Genomic DNA, 20,656 nt, shown 5'->3' with positions numbered 1-20,656 from the left:
CACTCTGCGTCATCTCAAAATTGGTCTATTATATTTTTTTGGAATTTTTCTATATTATTTTTAGCATTGTTTCTGTTCTATTTCCTAATTTTTTTTAGATTCTTCTTACACCTTTTAAATTTGGACTTTTTTTTAGATTATTTTTTTAACCCATCTTTAGATTCTCTTAGAAATTATTCTGTAGATGCTTCTTTACATTTATTTTCTAGACTTTCTTCAAAATTATTTGGTAATGCTTTTTCTACATTTCTTCGGCATTCTTCAAATTTTCTTTTAGATTCCACTCTGTGTCATCTCAAAATTGTTCTATTATTTTTTTTGGAATCTTTCTAGATTATTTTAAGCATTGCTTCTGTTCTGTTTTCTAAATTTTTTTTTAGATTTTTCTCGAACTATTTAAACACCTTTCTAAATCAAAAATCTGGTCTTTTTTGAATTATTTTCAAAATTTATCTTTGGATTCTTTTACAAATTCATCTGTAAATTATTCTTCTGTAAAAATCACATGGAATTTGTTCCTTTGTCTAGAAATCAATACAAACATCAACAACACATAGCGACCCCAAAAACGCCTCTTCCCCAGTAGTACTTAACCAGCAGCAAAGATGGGTGGTAAGAAAAAATCCCTGGCAAATCGCTTGGCCCGAATGAGCGATGAAGAACGTGCAAGGTATCTTCAACACAAGGCTGACATTGAAGAAGAAGCCCGTAGACGAAAGGAGCAACTAATTGCGATTTTTATGAAGGTAGTTATTTTCACTAATGATTTTCACCCCTAGTCCCTTGTTTTTAGCACAAAATTAAACGAGAGGACGGTTTTTCTCGACTCAATTTGGCCAAAATCAACCAACACTGGCACCAGATCTTGCGCTTGAACAAGTGCAAAGAAATGAGAGAGGACGTCGAGCACATGAAACAATTCATGGACCGGACGCTGGAATACAAAAATCGGACCATTGCCAGGCTTTTGGAGGAGCTAGAGCTGGCTGAGGAGCAGTATTGTCACAACTTCCAGGCACATGTGACACATATCGACCAAATAATTGGTTGTGTACAGAAAACGCGGCAAAGTTAGTTTGATTATTGATTTTAGGGTCGCATGAAAAATACATGAGTCTAATGGAAGAGGAGTTCCAGAAGGATTTGGACGAGTTATTGGCGGCAAGTGGCAAAGAACACGACGAAATTATCCAGAACAGTATTTCCAGGCATGAGCACCTCCAGACGGTGATTTTCGGCCAAAATTCGCAAGCCAAAGAGGCGGCCAAGGCAAATTTCGAGCGCTACTTGCGGAAGAAAGAAGAACTAACAAGCACAGTATGCACCTATTTATTCACTAATTTAACAAGTTAACAATTAGGGTTTAAATGGTAGTTCACCAACTGGCCAGTCGGCACAGTTACTGCGCCCTTTCTCGGCCAAACAAGTCACTAGTTTGTTCGAGTAGGAGCAAGGATCCATCGTGTCTTCCTTGTCCATCACCTGGAAGCACTCATCTGTGGTGTCTTGCAAAAAGTCCCTCAGTTCCCGATTTGTGGTGTTTTTCAGCAAGCCGTCGAGGATTTTCGTGTGGACTGGATACCCGGTCGAGTCAGTCATTTGTAAGTTATCGAAAATGCACTGGATTATGCAATTTTCGGTGGCTTGTGCCTCGCTTGAGACAGCTTTGGGTTCGGGGGTCGTCTCATTAGTCTCGGTGTTGGTTAGCCTCACACTGGCCCGTTTGATTCGGAAATTTTGCAACATTTTCCCGTCTGCAAGCTAGGTTTGGTTGAGTTCACACAGTGGGGACTTACCAACTGGGGGCACCTCCTCCGAGCTGGAGTCCGACTCGGAGGACATGGGGGCCATGTCCCACAAGTCCTCCAGGGTCTTATTGCTGATCAGACACTTGTTGATTGTGGCTTTGAGGGCGTCGTTCTTGTTGATGTGGATGCCGCAGTCGAGGGCCTACAAGTCGGTTTGAAAAATTTGTTTTTTTTGGGTGTGGTTTTACATGAACTGTGGTGCACAGGGTTAAAGTGATTATTGCGAAAATTGGTTTCATTGCGATTTGGTGACTGGTGGATTGGAAGTGGGACGCAGTTAAGGTCTTCTTTTATATTTAAGTTGATGGTTGTTTGTGTTCTCGTTAATTATTTCGTCGGATATATGGCAAATTATTGCAAATAATGGACAAAAGAGTTGAATTGTTACAGAACCAATTTGTCAATCAGGTCGCATTCAGTGTTCTTGAAAATGGATTTCCGTGCTTTTTGTTACGCTATGATCGCGTTTTGCATGCAAAGATTGTTTTCGGGTGATGGGCACTTCAAAGAGTGCGTCAATGGGGCTTTTCTGACGTGGTTTCGGAGATGGTCTGATTAGATAAGAGATAAGATGTGACTTCAAGATTTAATCAGATTTTTTTAGTTTTAACGTAAATTAAATACATTTATTTATAGCATTAAGCACGTAAATACAATAAATATATAAACATATTTTTCAAAAAAATCTTAGAGTTTCGTTTAGAATTGTTCAGTATTATTTTATGATCCAATCTTTAGATTCTTTTACAAATTCTTCTGTAGTTGCTTTTTACTTTCTTTTCTCTTCAAAATTATTTGTAAACCTTTTTTCTATATTCCTTCAACATTCTCCAAAGTCAAACTTTGTGTTTGAAACACTTCATTTACATTTTTTTACGGCCAAACTAAAAGAGATTCTGAGACATTTTTATAATTGACCATGTTAACTTTTTTTAATTTTTCTTATTTTCTCAATTACGGCTAAACTATTCGAAAACGTGAAACTATTTTAATCCTTACCCTTGCAAAATAATATGGGGAATCGATTGGCATCGAGAAAATTGCCAAATTTCCAATAGTTTTTTGGTTATGAATTTTTTTAAATTTTACCAATTTTTGCATTTATCAGCAATTTGCTGGAAAACTATTAGTCGGAGAACAATAATCTTTTTTGAAAAAAATAGATAATTTAAAGAGCTTTCGAACGATAATACACTTCATGAGGTTATCTCTAATAGTTCCGGAGCTATTGCTCGAGAAATGTTCCGGGTACCCGAAATCGACAAAAACGCTACAAAAATTGGAAAAATCAAACATCAAAAAATCGAACATTTGGACTTTATGTGGACTTTTAACAACTTTTGTGGGTTGCTAAGACATGTAGAAGTCCATAAAAATTTGCTGGAGTTAGTTAAAAAAAAATTTTTTTTCACCTCTTTGAAGGTACAAGTGTATTTATTACTCAGGAAATTTGAGCAAAAAAATTGAAAATTTTAAATAGCCTGAAAAATTAGTATATTAAAGAAAAAAAGCCGCTGAATCCAATGGAACAAACAGCACTGCTCTACGACTTTTAGTTTTCGAGTTATGAATTTTTTTAATGAATAAAATTTTTCACTATGACAAATGGCTACCCTAAATTTAGACAAAAATTTTTAAATTTTTAATTCTTGTGAAAAATCGATATAATATGTAAAATGAGCCGTAGAATTCAATCGAACAAACCGCAATGCTCTACGACTTTTAGATTTTTTTTAATGAATTTTTTTAGTGAAAAACTTTGATGGCCTCTGTAGCCGGAACCGTTGCCCGGAGCGGCTCCGGGTTTAGTCGAAAAAATAGATAAAATTAAGCGCTATCAGATGTTTTTTTGTTCGTTGCTCTAAGTCTTACAGTTTCCGAGAAAAACGCAAAAAAAGGTTTCCATTTTCAATTTTTTTCAATTTTTAATCGCTAATTACGGCGAAACTATTAAAGATATCGAGAAACGGAAAAATGGAGGATAACCGGAATAAAAAACTCCACAAAATGGCATAGGACTTAAGGCGATATCTCGCAAAAATTTTTTCAATTTTCAAACGCCGATTACGGCCAAACTAAAAGAGCTAGAAGAAAATGGTTTGTTCGATCGTAAAGAGCACATCAAAATCTATAAGATAGAATAGATTTTATTTGATTTTGAGACACTTTAAAAGTTGACCGATTTTAAGGGGGGGGTGTTAACTTTTTTTTATTTTTTTTTATTTCCTAATTTACGGCTAAACTATTCTAAAAAATGAAACTGTTTTGATCCATACCTATGCAAAATGATCCGGGGAATCGATTGGCATCGGGAAAATTGCCAAATTCCCAATAGTTTTTTAGTTATGAATTTTTAAAAATTTTACCAATTTTTGCATTTATCAGCAATTTGCTCGAAAACTATTAGTCTGAGAACAATAATCTTTTTTGAAAAAAATAGATAATTTAAAGAGCTTTCCAACGATAATACACTTCATGGGGTTATCTCTAATAGTTCCGGAGCTATTACTCGAGAAATGTTCAGGGTACCGGAAATCGACCAAAATTGCGACAAATATTGAAGAAATCAAACAACAAAAAATCGAACAAATAGACTTTTTTGGAGTTTTAAGAACTCTAGGGGAATGTAAAAGCATATAGATAGATCTGAACTCATTTTTGGATTATTCAGTAAACCCATCCTTAGATCCTATTATTAATTTTTCTCCAGATGCTTCTTCATGTTAATTTTCTAAATTTTACTTAAAATTATTTTGTAAACACTTAATTTTCATTTTTTTTCTCTACATTTTCCAAAATCTTTTAGAAATGCTTCTCTAAATAGTAGTAATATAATAGAATTATTTTTGTAGACCGTACTTAAAATTATATTGTAAACACTCCAAATTCTTCATTTGTTGCATTTCCATCCACAGTATCCTTACAATTATCAACGAAATATTTGTTACAATATTCTCTAAAAATTCTTTATATGTTTTTAGAAGTCACCACGTTTCCGAAAAATCTCAAAACTTCTCCAAACTTTTTGAATTCGTCAAATTGTTGCAGTTCCGCATCGAACTCGCCTCTTACACAAAGCGTCGCCAGAGCCATTGCGCCGCCCTCTGGAGACAAATAGCCACAGCAATAAAGTCCTCCGTCTCCCAAACGGACACAAAACGTCTACACCTTGCCGAACTGAACCGTTTAGACGCCGAGAGCGCTGCAGAGATCGCCCTCAACCAGGAGCGCATAACCCTCCAGGAGGTAACTCCGACAAAACCTCGCCGAATTTCCGGAACGCACTCATTGCAGGAAGCGATCAAAACGCTGACCCAGCACTTGGAGAACCTCACCACCAAACGCACCGAACACATCGCCCAGCTCAAAGCCACCATCGCGGAAAAAACCGCCACGTTTTACGCCGTCCGGCAACAATTCCGCAAAGATGTGGCCAAAGACGAGCGGCAATTGCTCCACCTGACCCACATCTCCAACAAAAGCATCGAATTTTTGCACCGGATCCAAACTCGAGGCGTGCAAATTGTGAACTTAATGAAAACGTGCCGGAAGTTTGAAACCCAGCGCGAAAAGATCAAATTTTTGCCACTCGAACCCCAGGACTTGAGTCTAGACGAGGAGGAGCAAGAGGAGGTCAGGCGGAGGTCGTCGGGGAAGAGTGCCCCAGAAGAAGTGAAAAAGATCGTGATTTCGCGGAAACAAAGTTCGCCCGAGTCTCAAAGTCCTGAGCCTGAGGATATAGTAGGCAAGGAGTTTGCCTTGTTGGACTGCATGGAGATGTTCTGGGTTGCCTACAACAGGGTGGACCTGGAGCACCGAGAGATGAAGGAGGAGAGGAGGGTTTTGCAAGGGCAGAACAAGCACATCAGGGGGATGATTAGGGCGGTTTTGGAGGCCGTGGCTTTGGATCAATCGCCGGCGAGTAAAGTGCCAACACGGGCCGTTTCGAAGACAAGGGGGGCCAAGTCGGCCCCCCTTAGGAGGATCCTGGTCTAAGGTCTAAGGCCTTGAACCGACGGGTGTTCCAATAACAATCATTTAAATTATAGTTCATTCATAAGTAAATTAGATGGTTATGACTAAGATAATGTGAAAGTTATTGGTAATTACGTCTTTTATTGTTTAAGTTGGTAATTTATGCTCCGATTGATTGTAGATGAGTTACAGAAACAATAAACAGTGATAAAGAATTGTAGTTTTTATAACCACTTATGAGTTGTTTTATTTGACAATTAAATATAAAACTAATAAATTAAAGAAAATCGAACATTTGGACATTTTTTCGACTTTTAACAACTCTAGAGGGATGTAAAGTCCAAAAAACTATAATAGAACAAGTTTTTTAAAAATAGATATTTTCTTTTTTTTGAGGGTAAGTGTATTACTCAGGAAATTTTAGCAAAAAATTCGAAATTGTAAATATAAGATAGGAATAAGTTTTATTTGATTCTGAGACACTTTTAAAATTGGCATTTTGTAGGAGAAGGGGGTGTTATTTTTTTTTAATTTTTTGTTTTTTCTCAATTACGACTAAACTATTTGAAAAAGTGGAACTGTTTTGATCCACGCCTATGTAAAATGATCCGGGGAATCGATTGGCATCGAGAATATTGCCAAATTCCCAATAGTTTTTTAGTTATGAATTTTTTAAAATTTTACCAATTTTTGCATTTAGCAGCAATTTGCTCGAAAACTATTAATCGGAGAACAATAATCTTTTTTGAGAAAAATAGATAATTTAAAGAGCTTTCCAACGATAGTACACTTCATGGGGTTATCTGTAATAGTTCCGGAGCTATTGCTCGACAAATGTTCCGGGTACCCAAAACCGACAAAAACTGCTACAAAAATTGAAAAAATCAAACATCAAAAAATCGAACATTTGGACTTTTTGTGGACTTTTAACAACTTTTGTGGGTTGCTAAGACATGTAGAAGTCCATAAAAATTTGCTGGAGTTAGTCTAAAAAAAAAAATTTTTTTTCACCTCTTTGCAGGTACAAGTGTTTACTCAGGCAATTTGAGCAAAAAAATTGAAAATTTTAAATTGCGTTAAAAATTAGTATACGAAAGTAAAAAAGCCGCTAAATCCAATGGAACAAACCGCACTGCTCTACGACTTTTAGTTTTCGAGTTATGAATTTTTTTAATGAATAAAATTTTTCACTATGACAAATGGCCACCCTAAATTTAGGCAAAAAATTTTAAATTTTTAATACTTGTGAAAAATTGATATAATATGTAAAATGAGCCGTAGAATTCAATCGAACAAACCGCAATGCTCTACGACTTTTACTTTTTTTTTATGAATTTTTTTATTGAAAAACTTTGATCGCCTCTGTAGCCGGAAACGTTGCCCGGAGCGGCTCCGGGTTTGGTCGAAAAAATAGATAAAAATAAGCGCTATCAGATGGTTTTTTGTTCGTTGCTCTAAGTCTTACAGTTTCCGAGAAAAACGCAAGAAAAGGTTTCCATTTTCACTTTTTTTCAATTTTCAATCGCCAATTACGGCGAAACTACTAAAGATATCGAGAAACGGAAAAATGGAGGATAACCGGAATAAAAAACTCTACAAAATGGCATAGGACTCAAGGCGATATCTCGCAAACAAATTTACAATTTTCAAACGCCGATTACGGCCAAACTAAAAGAGCTAGAAGAAAACGGTTTGTTCTATCGTAAAGAGCACATCAAAATCTATAAGATAGAATAGGTTTCATTTAATTTTGAGACACTTTAAAAATTGACCGATTTTAAGGGGGGGGGGTGTTAACTTTTTTTTAATTTTTTTTATTTTCTCATTTACGGCTAAACTATTCTAAAAAGTGGAACTGTTTTGATCCATACCTATAGAAAATGATCGGGAGAATCGATTGGCATCGAGAAAATTGCCAAATTCCCAATAGTTTTTTAGTTATGAATTTTTTAAAATTTTACCAATTTTTGCATTTATCAGCAATTTGCTCGAAAACTATTAGTCGGAGAACAATAATCTTTTTTGAAAAAAATAGATAATTTACAGAGCTTTCCAACGATTATACACTTCATGGGGTTATCTCTAACAGTTCCGGAGCTATTGCTCGAGAAATGTTCCGGGTACCCAAAACCGACAAAAACTGCGACGAAAATTGAAAAAATCAAACATCAAAAAATTGAACATTTGGACTTTTTATGGACTTTTAACAACTTTAGTGGGTTGTTAAGACATGTAAAAGTCCATAAAAATTTGCAGGAGTTAGTTTAAAAAAAAATTTTTTTTCACCTCAGTAGATAGAGATAGCCGGTTCAAAAACCACCTCCACCTCCCTCTACTGCGCATGTGTGAAAATTGTGTCAGTCAGCCGCAGACGCAAGCGCGTAATCGCAGCTCGCTGGCCTGCGACCAGCTGGTCAGCCGGCCTGCGGCCGACTGACGCCATTTGTGATGATGCAAATATATTTATGTAGTATAATAATAATAATAATAATAATAATCGTCGCCATCTTGGAAGTTTGAAAGTCGGCGGCGGTCATTTTTGTTTAATGGTAAATTGGCGCCAAATTTAAATTATTTCAAAATTAATATTTGAAATTAGTCGGCCATGTTTGTTTGTTAAAAAAAATGGCGCCAAAATTTTAATTTATTTAAAAATTAATATTGGGTGTAATGTTGGTAGCGCCGATGTCGTCACAAATTCCGCCTAAATTCTCACGTTAGATGGCGCCACGGTCTGCAAACTTTTCGCTAGATGGCGCTGCCGTCAGCGCAGCCGTCAATCAAAGATGGCGCTGGCCTCCATTTTTTTTTTTTAAACACACCCCCCGCCCGTTTGCGAATATGCAACCAAGAAAACAAGTAGTAGTAGTAGTAGTAGCTTTTTGGGGTTGTGAAATTTTTGGTTTTTGGGGTTGTGAAATTTTGAATATATGATTTTTGAAATGTGCAATTTTGAATACATGAAGTATATATACAATACATGCTGTATTGAGTTAAGCAAAATATCAGAAAATCATCGCGCTTGTCACTAATAACTAATAAAGGAAAGTCATTATTTTATCGATAAGGAAAAAAAACCTAGTATATGTAGTTTTTTATTTTTGTAATGTTGTTTGCCTAACTTGTCTGTTGCGCACCAAGTTTATTTTGTTATTTGTTTAAAATATAATGCAAAAAAAGTTGTTGTTGTTGTTGTTCCTTCCATGGGGAGTCGAACCTCAGGTAGGTAGAGTGGATAGTGCTGTCTATTTTGGAAACCTGAAACAAATTCACATAAGCTATTTGGTTAATGGATAATAATAAAAACAATAAATTACTTTAATTGTTTATTACATCTAAATATAAGTACATACATACATACATATTATAATACATAAACATTATAATACAATAACTACAATACAAATTAAATATTATTCCTGAGTTTGAGGAAGAATATTTTTATGACCCCAAGATAATGTTCTACCTTCAGAATTGTTTAAGATGTAACGTTTATCATCTTTGAAAGATAAAGCAATTTTTTTCTTTAATTCTGTGTAAATGTTATGAAGCTTCGAACGAAAGATATTCATTTCTTTAATAATTTCAGTGTTTGGAACAGTAACTGCGTTTTGGTAGTCAATTTTATGTAATTCACTTGTAATTACATTGTGTTTAATACCCTTAGCTTTTTTAGATAATTCACCTTCAACATCCACACAATATGCTTTAGCACCTGTTCCTAAAAATTCTGATATTACACGTCCTTTATATTCATCTTTCATCTTCCCGATGACAGAAGACGATACAGGTATTCCATGAATATTTTCTGCTTTATAATTTGAAGTATCAAAACGCTCTATATTAGATTTAATATCATCATAAATATTTTCACAAAAAATTTCAATTACTAAACTATCAGTATCGGTATACAAAAGCGTTGCATTGTTACCGTATTTAAGTTTTATGAAATTATAATAAAAATCATACATAATAGTTTTACTGATATCTAGAATAGTAAAACCTACATACAGAGGTTTATTGTAGAAAACTTTTTCGTTCTCTAATTGAATAGCTACAAAATTTGGTGTAAAGATAGATGAATTTTTAAAATTTGGTCGTGCAATTAAACTTTCAGCACCTGGTTTTCTACCTATATTATTCCATGATGTTACCAATTTCACGTTTACTCTTTTATCAATTGATTCCATGGTTTTACCAAAAACTGAATTATTCATTAATTTAAATACATCTTTTTCTAACGCGTTTTTTGATTTGTTACGCATTTCTGTATTTAAATCAATATATGTTTTCAACCATGGTGATTGATTAAAACTTAAAACACGGTGAATATTAATTAATTTTAAACCACCTTGTATAGCTTGTCTTAAATTTCGATAATGTAAAACATAGTGTACTTTATTGTTCAAGGTTGCGCAAAGTTTCTCAGTTTTACTAGAGGGAGGAATAAATTTTTCAGGACAAAATGGTAAATCGTTGTGAAGATTATGTAATTCAGAAGGATATTCTAAATCAACTTCGAATATATAACCTACATCAGCGTTATCTGTCAAATTGAGAATTAGGTTATCATTGAATTCATTAGGATCTTCCCATCGAAAACCGCTATAAGGTAAATATTCAGACATTGCTGCTCCATACAAGTTGGTTGCATCAAGGTACATTATAAAAGAAGTTGGTTTAGAAGGATCATGATTTGATAAAAACTTATTATTTGCTACTGCTTTACGTTTTGAACATTGACAAAGTCCTCCTCTAATAGATTTTCGAAAGAAATGTACCATGTCTATATCAGTTAACAATTCGAATTTAATTCCAGTCATTTTTAACATAGCATCCCAGCCTAATGAAGGTGCTGTTAAGTAATGAGCTGGATCTAGTTCATAAATTTTGAGACAAACCTTTCTGAAATTTTCAAAAATGTCTGTTAGTAACAAAACATCAGACTTTAAATAAATGTCGGAATAATCACCTAACGTTTTGCAATCAAATAGATTCCAGACTTCCTGTGCTCGCTCATAATCATGTTCACTGATATCAGTTTTATTAAGATTATCATAAAATTGTTGAATCAATGGTAAACTGGTATCATCTAACTTATTAAAACAATCCAAATATGAATATGGAAAAACACCTTTTTGTCTTATCAAATTAAATTGGTTATCGTCCGGAAAGTGTTTCCGAATGGTTAGACATTCATCAGAAGTTAAAGTCTGAGATAATTTATCTAATGAAAAAGAAAGGAAACGGAACGAATCTACGAATCTAAGCGTTATAAAAATATTGTCAACTGTATTTGTAGTCGTGTTCATGACCTTATCAACTAAAATTTTTTTTGAAAATGTAATATACTTTTCTTTAGTTTGAGCAATGCAATTAATGATGGTCTTTTCTGTTGCTAAAGCTTTAATAAATAAATGACTATCATAATTAGTTAAATTATGACAAAAAACAGGGATATATTTTGGAATCTTATAATTTAAATTACAAATAGAATGTGCAGGTCCTAAAAATTCACCTGTTAAGTGACAATGATTACGAACTCTATCACAATTTAGACTTCCGTAATCTGTTTTGAAAGGTTCTTTACATAAATGACAATGGGTAGATATTTGAAAAACCAATTCATCTAACGGAGTCATTTCAAGTGGTACGATATGTTTGAGGTGATCGTGATAAAGTCTATTTACATCATCTTGCAACCATTTCACAAAAATTTTAGGAGCATCTTTTCCTCGATAAGTCCGATAAATTGATAAATTATCATTATATGCACATTTTATGTAATATCCGAAACTATATGGTTCATGTAAATGTGTAACAATTGTACGGATATTATCGGCTGAATTATCATTGCGTAAAGGTTTTAAAATAGATTCAAAATCGAAATAAAATACAAAAGGAACTTTAAGAGATTTATCAAAATTTTGAAATGTTAATTCATTACCAGGCACTTCTTTACCAAATTTATTTATAATCAGATCAGAAGTTGGTAATGTAGTGACAACTTCATTACAAGCATACTTACGATGTTTAACTAATTTTTGTTCACTCGAAAAAAATAATAGACAACCGTTACATATAAATTTAGCATGATTATGTTTGGAAAGTTGTGAACTTATTAATCGAGAAATGTTGCTTATCAGACAGTAATGTTTGATCATTCTTTCATCGTCTACGATAAGTAATAAATTTACATGAATGTCTCGTTTCTTAGAAGTTAAATAAAAGGGACCTATAATATCTGATACCCATTTACCTTTTTCATGATCAAAACGCTGCTCTGTTCCATAGACATTTACACTAATATTATTAAGTGCTTCAAATTTAAAAATATCAGTTAATTTAACCGGAAATGAAATATCTGTAAAATCTAATTCCTCTTCAAACTCACGATAAGCATCAACTCGATGTCGATTAACATTTACTTCAGTTGAATGAAGGTGTGCCAAAACAGACCATTTGAAACATTCATTATCATCATTATGAATATTGATAACCGCTCTCCGCTTCGCTATGTCCTTCGGTAATGGTATATATGTTGATGCACGTAGTGGATTGAATTTGTTGATATTAAGTTCCAAAAACAAAATTTCCATTAAAATCCAACCTAAAAAATTTAATACAATAATATGTTTATAAATAAAATTGATATTACTTACCACTATCTTTTTCCAAGAATTCACTCATTTTGTTTTTTATGACGCCACATATTTCTTCCAGTTCTACCTTAATATTTGTCGATATTGAAATGATGATATTTTTAGTGTTGAATGATTTGATTTCGATAATGTCTTTAGAAGGTAAAATATATTTAGCAAAAAGTTCGAAATTAATTTTAAGTTGGTTAAATTCTCTCAGTTTTCTAGTTATTAAAGTGATAAGTTTATCTTGATTTCTTTCAAAAAAATTGCACACTTCCAAGTCATCTAGTTGTGAATTTTTCAATCGGTATGAGGTAATTCTTGATTTGAAGGCAACTTGATATTCTTCAACGAAATCATCATCATCATTAATTTTGGCGGAGATGACACTTTTATGTTTTAAAGAACGTAAATGGTTTAATCTGGATCCTCTGTAGTGACTATTGCATATTTCACAAAATTGATGAAATGAACATGATGGAGCGTTAGTAGTAACTTCTAAAAACAAAAACAAGTTATAATAATAATAATATAAAGAATATTTACAAAAATACCTTGTAAAGGTGTTCTAGTTGTCAGGCGGGCTTTTTTAGGAGTCATATCATCCGAATCCATTGAACACAATGATGAATTTGTAATATGACGCCTATAGTTATCAAATCTCGTAAATGACGTTTTACATCCGGTGCAAGTGAGTTTAGATAATTTATCACCTTAAAAATGCTCTTAATTAAAACAATTTCTATAACGTAAAATGTATTTACTTACTATGTTTTTTTACATGACGTGTTAAAGCATCTTTGCGAGTAAACTTGTTATCGCATTGAGAGCACTTGAACATGATTACTTTCATACACGGACAGTCGAAGTAGAAATGAATTAATCATTGATGCGATATGATTTTATATTCCATAAACTTTGCAACCGGATATTGTGGTTCCTTACGTAAAAATTCAAAAAATTCAAAATATAACTGATAAAAATTTAACGTTTTTAAGGAAAAAAACGTTAGACAGGAAATATGATAACAAAAATAATCAGAATGAATATTATTTTTTATTAGACATAAAACAAACTACATACTTAAACTAACAAAGTCATACACCTAAATAAATTTTTAATTGCAGTTTTTAAGCCAAACCTAACGCTATGAACATCATAAAAACGATCCAACATGTACAAACAATTCCAAACATTGCTAAAAAGGTAGGAACATGATTAAAACAATTTTTTATTGAAACTACATCATGATCATTAAGTATAAGTCTCTTCCAGTCAGTATCAATATAATTACTATTGGTAAAAACTAGTCTTAATTTAAAATATATTACAGAGTTTGCTATAGAAACATTTTCATATTTAAATATTTCTATTGCAGTATTGCTCAAATAACCCAGATTCATCTTCTTCCATTGGTAATCAACATCGTTGAAAAATAAACTTTTCCAGAGAGGAGACCATCTTGTGTTGTTAGGACTTTCACTAGTGAAGACGATGTACATATCTACAACATCTAACGGTTTTTGCACGTACAACACATTTTGTATAAGAGTAACAAACAAGATGAGTGATGAGTTCAAAAGAGGCATTACACTTGAAACGCAGTGGGTTGTTGTTGTTGTTGTTGTTGTTGTTGTTGTTGTTGTTGTTGGCTTCCTGTATCATCTAAAATACACGAAACACAATTATTTATTGATGAAGGAGGACCATCAAACTGATCTTCGTCAAAACTGTTATAATAATGTTGTAAACATGGTAGATTCAGCTTTATATCATGATCTTGTTGATATGTTTCCGGTAATTTATGAAATATATCCATCAACTGGCACGGTCCTAATTTCAGTAGTTCCAGTTTCATTAGTAATCGAATATCGCTTATGGTTTTTTCAAAATGCAGCACTTTTTTTATAACAGGTTCTACACTCGTTGCCATCTTAAATGGAACTAAATTAGACGTTAAATAATTATATCGTATATATATTTCTTATTTATTAGGTAATATCTTTCATTTCAATCCAACTATTCTGATTATCTGGTAAACCTAACCATTTCACAAATAATTTAGTTCCTTTACGTCGAATCACTTTCTCAACTAAATAGACGTCAGGATATTGAGTTTTTGATAATTCCCAAATATAAAAAGCTCCTTTGATTGGTTGACCTTCTTTATCTTCTAGCAGAAATGTTACAGGATTGGTTAGATTAATCTTACTGATTTTAAAAATTTCCGTTGACCAATTGGGTGTATATCCTTTTTCAAATAACATCTTTTCTTTGCTAATTCTTACGAAATCTCCGACTTTAAATTTTTTTCTGTTTTTATCAACAATCTTTAGATGATCATATGCTGTTATGTCTCCTTGATTCGAAGCGTTTATCTCTGTGGGTTTCCTTCCTGTTGTTCGATGTATTGTAGTATTATAATTTTTGGTTATCTCTTGCAATTTATTTATCCATTTATGTGTCGCAAATAACGTAAAATATCGATAAATTTTGGATTTTAAAGTACGTATAACTCGTTCAGCAATTGCTGCTTTTTTAACGCTGTACGTACTATAGTGATTAATATTATAACGTCTCATCAAATCCTGAAAAGTGGTATTATAAAATTCCTTTCCTTGATCTGACTGTAAATTCTTTGGTATTCGTTCTTTTTCATTCTTCAGTATTGATTCCATAGCTCTGCTAACCTCATTAGCTGATTTCGATTTCAGTGGTCTGGTCCATAAAAATTTAGAAAAACAGTCGATTACGACTAAAATATATTTAAATCCATTATTATGATAAGATAAATTTTGCATTTCTGCTAAATCTACTTGCCATAAATCATCCAATCCTTTAATTATAGTACGTCTTCGTTTAAAATTCCTGCGTGCAGGTTTAAATATCTCGTTTACCAATTTTTGCTTTACATCACTAACTTGCTTTAGTCGAACCATTGCTTATTTACGGTACACTTCTCTACAATTTCCATGACGATCTGACATTTGACCTGGAGGACACTTGTTTTTATTATGAGGCATGGGTTCTATCTTTCACTATTTTCATATGAATCTGTTACTTTCCTTTTCTTTGATATAGGTACATTTTCAAGTTGATCTGTATCACCTGCTTTAGAACGTTTGGAAATGGTTTCTGGTTTTATCTTAATACTATCGATTCCTTCAAAGCGTTCTTCAAGTTTTTTTATTCGTCTGGTTATCTCATTTGAATTATTCATAAATTTTTTCCACTTGTTATCGATTTCATAATTTATACTTAAATGTTTGTTATGCAATTCTGATTCAATCGTGTGAGGAATTGTAGCAATTATATTATCAATTTTTTCATCAAGTATTTTGTACTTAACATTCATGGTTAAGTTTAACTGATTAAATTTATCCATCCATATAGCATCTGCTTTATGAACATTATTATTTAAATCCGTTAAAGCAGCTATTACTCCTTCCATCTTTTGGTATATTTGTTTACTTACTAAATCAATATATACCTTATTCGCACAATCTTTGTCTTCTGTTGGATCATTAATGTTACAGATTCTATGATGTTTTAAATCAAGGTCACCATCAGCAGTGAAAACAAAAGGTGATGGTGTAGATTTAAAAAATGCACTTGATGCTGATAACACTTTACGTCCGAATAGATCAATGGGCATTTCAACACTGAGGATTAACCAGAAAAAAACTTAAGCCTAATATATTACACCACATTCCTTTAATTCTTCTTCTATTGATAAAATTTCATTCAGATGGGAATTGTTACCCGCTTTTGTCGCTGCATGTAATAATGCTAGACGTGACACTAATTCATTTATGTCATCCCAGTAAACATATTCTACACGTTTATTAGTGAATAATCCTTCACCAATAAACGGAGATTTAGGAAATGAAGTAAACATTGGTTGCACAATTTGAGTATATTTTACACCTCTATGACCTTTTAGTTGTTTTGTGGGATCATTATTTTTTCTATGTGTATTAGAAATTTCAAGTATTTTTTTGTATGCTGACCGATCCTCTTTTGTAATTTGAGTGTATTTATCTTCAGGGTTTTTAAAAAATATTAGTCTGTATAAACCAGGAGTACCAGGAAATGATTCATTATCTAAAATTAAATCACCATTTTGACTGATTATTAATTCATGTTTACCCATAAATAGTTTATTCTCTTTTGAATTATATCTAGGACCAAATGTCTGATCACTGGTTTTCTCTAAAACTGCTTCTATTGCATTTCTCGCAACTGGAGGATATTGTTCTAAAAATTCATCTAAAATATGTCTGCTATTAATTAAATCATCCATAGTGTCAGATTTGGTTTCTTCATCTTCTTCTTTTATTTCTGGTAATGACTCATATATTTCTTCTGGTTGTCGCAGTGATGTACTAGGTTCATATGTTTCTTCAACTGGTAGTTCAAGTTCTTGTTTAATCTTTTCTTTTTTTGGTAGTTTAAGAAATTGTTTCCTTTGCTTTTGAATATGATGTTTTGGTCTTTTGTGTTGTTTTTGTTGTTGTTGCTGTGGTGGTGGAGATTGCTTCTCCAATTTTATTGAAATTTCTTCTAAAGGATTTATAACAGGCTGAAAAAGCTTTTTAATTGACTCATCCGCTTCACTGCTGTTTAACTTTATGGCTTTATACTTCTTTCGAATTGAATCAGCTGCTTTTAATATATGTCTTTTAAGGTTTTGATCTGGTTTGGTACCCATCATTACCGCTTAATGTTATAAACTAACCGAACAAATCAGAATTATTGTTTATATAACTTCTTATTCGACTGCTATTATAACGGGTCTCAAACTGATATTAACCGATCTCAAACCGATCAGGAACTGCTTTTTAACAGACATTAACCGGTCTGAAACCGATATTAACCGGTCTCTATCCGATAATAACCGCTCTGGAACCGGTATTAACCAATATCACACCGATACTAACCGGTCTGAGACCGATATTAACCGGTCTCTAACCGGTATCTAACCGATACTAACCGCTTTGGAACCGGTATTAACCGATATCGCACCGATACTAACCGCTGTGAAACTGATATTAACCGGTCTGGAAACGTTCTCAAATAGATATCACTCTACACTTGAATAAAATGATCAAACCCTTTTCTATATCGACCCTTATTTAATTCATTATCTTTACATATAACCAAAAAACCATATTGGTTTTTCCAACATTCCTGACATATTTCACAGAATTGTTCGAATTTCATATCAGCACCAACATGATCTTCATATACATGTTTTAAATTTAACAGATCTTGTTTTAATATTACCAATAAATTTGCATTATCTCGAATTAAATGTTTCGGTATTTTTGTATATGTTTGACAGAGATAGAAACTATCAATATTTTTATGCCGGCCCATGCAAAAGTAATCCCTTATCTTAGCTTGATTACACATTATGACATCATCAAATATAAAAATAGAGTTATTTTTTGCATCTTTTGGATCTAGCACGTCTTCATTATGTTCATACTGGTTATATTCCATTCCTTTAATTTTTTGTAGCACATCACTAAGCAGTTTATACTTCGGTTGATATAATGATTTACAATAAATATATATGTTTTCAAATTTCAATCCGTTGGGATCAAACAATAAAGACAATAATATGTTAGTTTTTCCTCCACCAGAAGGTCCACAAATTATACAACGTATTGATTCGGGTAAAAGTGTACCATGTCGATGAGACATTTTATGTTTATTATCAACATTATTATAATCATGATTTATGATAGGTAATTGTAATTTTTGCTTTAACACTTTCATTTTCATACTAAATTAAAAACATTTATAAGAAGGTTTATATAGGGAAAAAAGTTCAGTTAAATGTTGTCTTTCAAAGGGGAAGGACTATTAAATACTGCAATCAATAAATTACCTTTTGAATTACATTTACCAGGATATCAATATTGCGGACCTGGTACAAAACTTAAGAAACGGTTAGAACGAGGTGATCCTGGAATAAACAAGCTTGACAGCTTTTGTAAAACGCACGATATAGCTTACGCTAATTCCAACGATTTAAAAGATAGACATCAAGCGGATCGAATTTTAGAAGATAGTGCATGGTCACGTGTTAAGTCTAAAGACGCTTCATTTGGTGAAAAAGCAAGTGCCTGGTTTGTAACTAACGCAATGAAAGTCAAAAGGAAATTAGGTATGGGAATCCAAAGGAAAAAATCGAAAAGGAAGACAAAGAAATCTAGAAAGAGGACACAGAAAAAACAACAACCTTTTCATAAAGCTCTTTTATCAAATTTAGAAAATAAGGGATATGATAATATAAAATCTGCATTATCAGCTGCTCGTATAGCAGTTAGAAAATCTGGAGGTCGTAAGCGTATAAAAATTCCTCGTATTATACCTATAAAAACAGGAGGATTTTTACCATTGTTACCATTAATTTTTGGAGGACTTAGTGCCTTAGGGGCTATGGGCGGAGGTGCTGCTGCTATAACTAAAGCTGTAAATGATGCTAAAGCAGCGAAACAGAAATTAGATGAGAATAAACGTCATAATAAAGTACTGGAAGATATCGCTATCGGGAAGGCGGGAAGTGGTTTATATCTTCGAAAGCAACCACGAGGTTATGGATTGTATTTACGTAAATTTCCAAAAAACTACCAATAAAACTGCCTAATAGGGCACTAACTGATAATGATTTAAGAAGATATGCTAAATTATTAAAACTACCCAAATTTAAAGGCGTTTTTATGAGAGATGAATTAATTCATATGAAACCTGATAAGACAGAATGTGCTATCATTAATTTGGACTCTAAAAAAGGATCCGGAACTCATTGGGTTTGTTATAGAAAAACAAATAAACAGGTTGATTATTTTGATAGTTATGGAAATCTAAAGCCACCTCTAGAATTAGTACGATACTTAGGAAATTGTAATATTTACTTTAATCATGATCGTTATCAATTTTTATCATATAATTGCGGACATTTATGTTTGATGTTTTTACATAATAAAAGATGAGATAATCATGTATTTTATTCAGTCATGTATAAGACATTCTCCCTAACAGGTGTTGAAAGTACGCTGTCTGAACACTATGAGCCACCCATTGACCTTGAAGAAAATTCGAATTATTCTATAGCTTTAATCGGTTTTTATACTAACAATAATATACCAAATATAGAAGAGGGTACAAATAAATTTTATTATTTTGCTCCGAACACTACTGAAGAAAAAGTGATAACATTTCCGAAAGGTGCTTATGAAATAGCTGCTATAGAAAAATATATACAAATTATTCTTAGTGGACGATCTGCAACTGATGCTCAAAAACAGAATACATTTTCATTGAAGGCTAACGAAAACACATTAAAGTGTGAGATATTTAGTATTTACGACATTAATTTCGCTCACGAAGATAGTATTGGTAAATTGTTAGGTTTTTCTAAAAGGAAACTTAAAGCAAGACAATTACATGAAAGTGATTTACCTGTTAACATAATTAAGGTTAATACAATACGTATCGAGTGTAATATTGTAAGAGGTTCTTTCTACAAAAACAAAGAATCTCATACTCTTTATGAAACTGCTTTAAGTGTTAGTCCAGCCGAACAGATTTTTGTGGAACCATTAAATCCTATTTATTTACCTATCATTAATAGATCCAATATACCTAACCTAACTATTGATATTGTTGATCAAGACCATTGTCCTATAGATTTTAACGGTCAAACAATCAATATTCGTCTTGCTCTGAAAAAAGAAGCATAAACATGGGTTTAGTGTTTCAAAATCAATATAAAAAATCATACAATCCATCAAATTATCAGTCAGTATCTTGTCATCAGTCGACATTATCACATCAGAGCGTGCAGATTCTTAAATCGTTAGGATATAATGTCCGCCAGCAAACTTCAGGTTTACAGTTCACCGGAAATAGACGACAGCATAAGTAAAGAGGAAGAACATACATATAGTCCGCAAGTAAGATCTTTCGATAACAATGATGAAATCGAAATTATAATTAATCAGAGAGATATTTGGATTTCTCTCTTTGAATCATTTATACAAGTGGACGGTGAGTTCATACCAGATCCGGTACCGGAAACTGGCGGTGGAAATGTAACCTTGACTAATAATGCAGCAGCATATTTATTTGAGAATGTAAGCTATGAATTGAATAATGTTGAGTTAGATAGTGTACGTGAAGTCGGAACAGTATCTACAATCAAAACTTTTCTATGTT

The 20,656-nt window shown here is 32.8% G+C and overlaps 2 protein-coding genes and 1 long non-coding RNA gene across 5 annotated transcripts; 1 reads left to right on the top strand and 2 right to left on the bottom strand.

The window, feature by feature from the left end:
• The first annotated feature begins 477 nt into the window (after window positions 1-477).
• On the top strand, window positions 478-5,998 carry LOC663341 (dynein regulatory complex subunit 2). 2 transcript variants are annotated; one of them, XM_015982947.2, is made up of 5 exons: window positions 480-746; window positions 794-1,046; window positions 1,094-1,317; window positions 4,857-5,054; window positions 5,103-5,998. In XM_015982947.2, the coding sequence occupies exons 1-5, from the start codon at window positions 606-608 to the stop codon at window positions 5,802-5,804; spliced, it is 1,518 nt and encodes a 505-aa protein (XP_015838433.1). In that variant the 5' UTR covers window positions 480-605; the 3' UTR covers window positions 5,805-5,998. The 2 variants fall into 2 exon arrangements, with proteins under 2 accessions (XP_974486.2, XP_015838433.1); XM_969393.3 differs by having other exon boundaries at window positions 478-746; window positions 4,857-5,998.
• Window positions 1,314-2,152, bottom strand: Obp59a (Odorant-binding protein 59a). The gene is made up of 3 exons (XM_008199092.3): window positions 1,997-2,152; window positions 1,797-1,950; window positions 1,314-1,754 (listed from the first exon to the last, which is right to left on the bottom strand). Exons 1-3 carry the CDS (start codon window positions 2,045-2,047, stop codon window positions 1,357-1,359), a joined length of 603 nt encoding a protein of 200 aa, XP_008197314.1. The 5' UTR covers window positions 2,048-2,152; the 3' UTR covers window positions 1,314-1,356.
• A 2,864-nt stretch (window positions 5,999-8,862) lies between the features above and the next one.
• LOC135266542 (uncharacterized) lies at window positions 8,863-14,956 on the bottom strand. Of its 2 annotated transcripts, none has more exons than XR_010334643.1 (5): window positions 13,988-14,956; window positions 13,196-13,931; window positions 12,982-13,140; window positions 12,446-12,925; window positions 8,863-12,393 (listed from the first exon to the last, which is right to left on the bottom strand). It is a non-coding gene; the product is annotated as an uncharacterized LOC135266542 (long non-coding RNA). The 2 variants fall into 2 exon arrangements; XR_010334644.1 differs by lacking the exon at window positions 13,988-14,956 and having other exon boundaries at window positions 8,863-9,041; window positions 12,178-12,393; window positions 13,196-13,490.
• Between the last annotated feature and the right edge of the window lie 5,700 nt (window positions 14,957-20,656).

This window comes from Tribolium castaneum, chromosome 6 (genome assembly GCF_031307605.1).
Source record: "Tribolium castaneum strain GA2 chromosome 6, icTriCast1.1, whole genome shotgun sequence".
NCBI lineage: Eukaryota > Metazoa > Arthropoda > Insecta > Coleoptera > Tenebrionidae > Tribolium > Tribolium castaneum.
Note: the sequence above shows the minus strand (reverse complement) of the source record. Positions and strands in the feature narration are given on the sequence as shown.

Coding starts and splice junctions, on each gene's coding strand:
- Obp59a (XM_008199092.3), bottom strand. CDS start 2,047: ATGAAACCAATTTTCGCAATAATCACTTTAACCCTGTGCACCACAGTT. Junction 1,951..1,996: donor CCCTGTGCACCACAGTTCAT/GTAAAACCACAC, acceptor ACCGACTTGTAG/GCCCTCGACTGCGGCATCCA. Junction 1,755..1,796: donor GGAGGAGGTGCCCCCAGTTG/GTAAGTCCCCAC, acceptor CCTAGCTTGCAG/ACGGGAAAATGTTGCAAAAT.
- LOC663341 (XM_969393.3), top strand. CDS start 606: ATGGGTGGTAAGAAAAAATCCCTGGCAAATCGCTTGGCCCGAATGAGC. Junction 747..793: donor TAATTGCGATTTTTATGAAG/GTAGTTATTTTC, acceptor CCTTGTTTTTAG/CACAAAATTAAACGAGAGGA. Junction 1,318..4,856: donor AAGAAGAACTAACAAGCACA/GTATGCACCTAT, acceptor AAATTGTTGCAG/TTCCGCATCGAACTCGCCTC.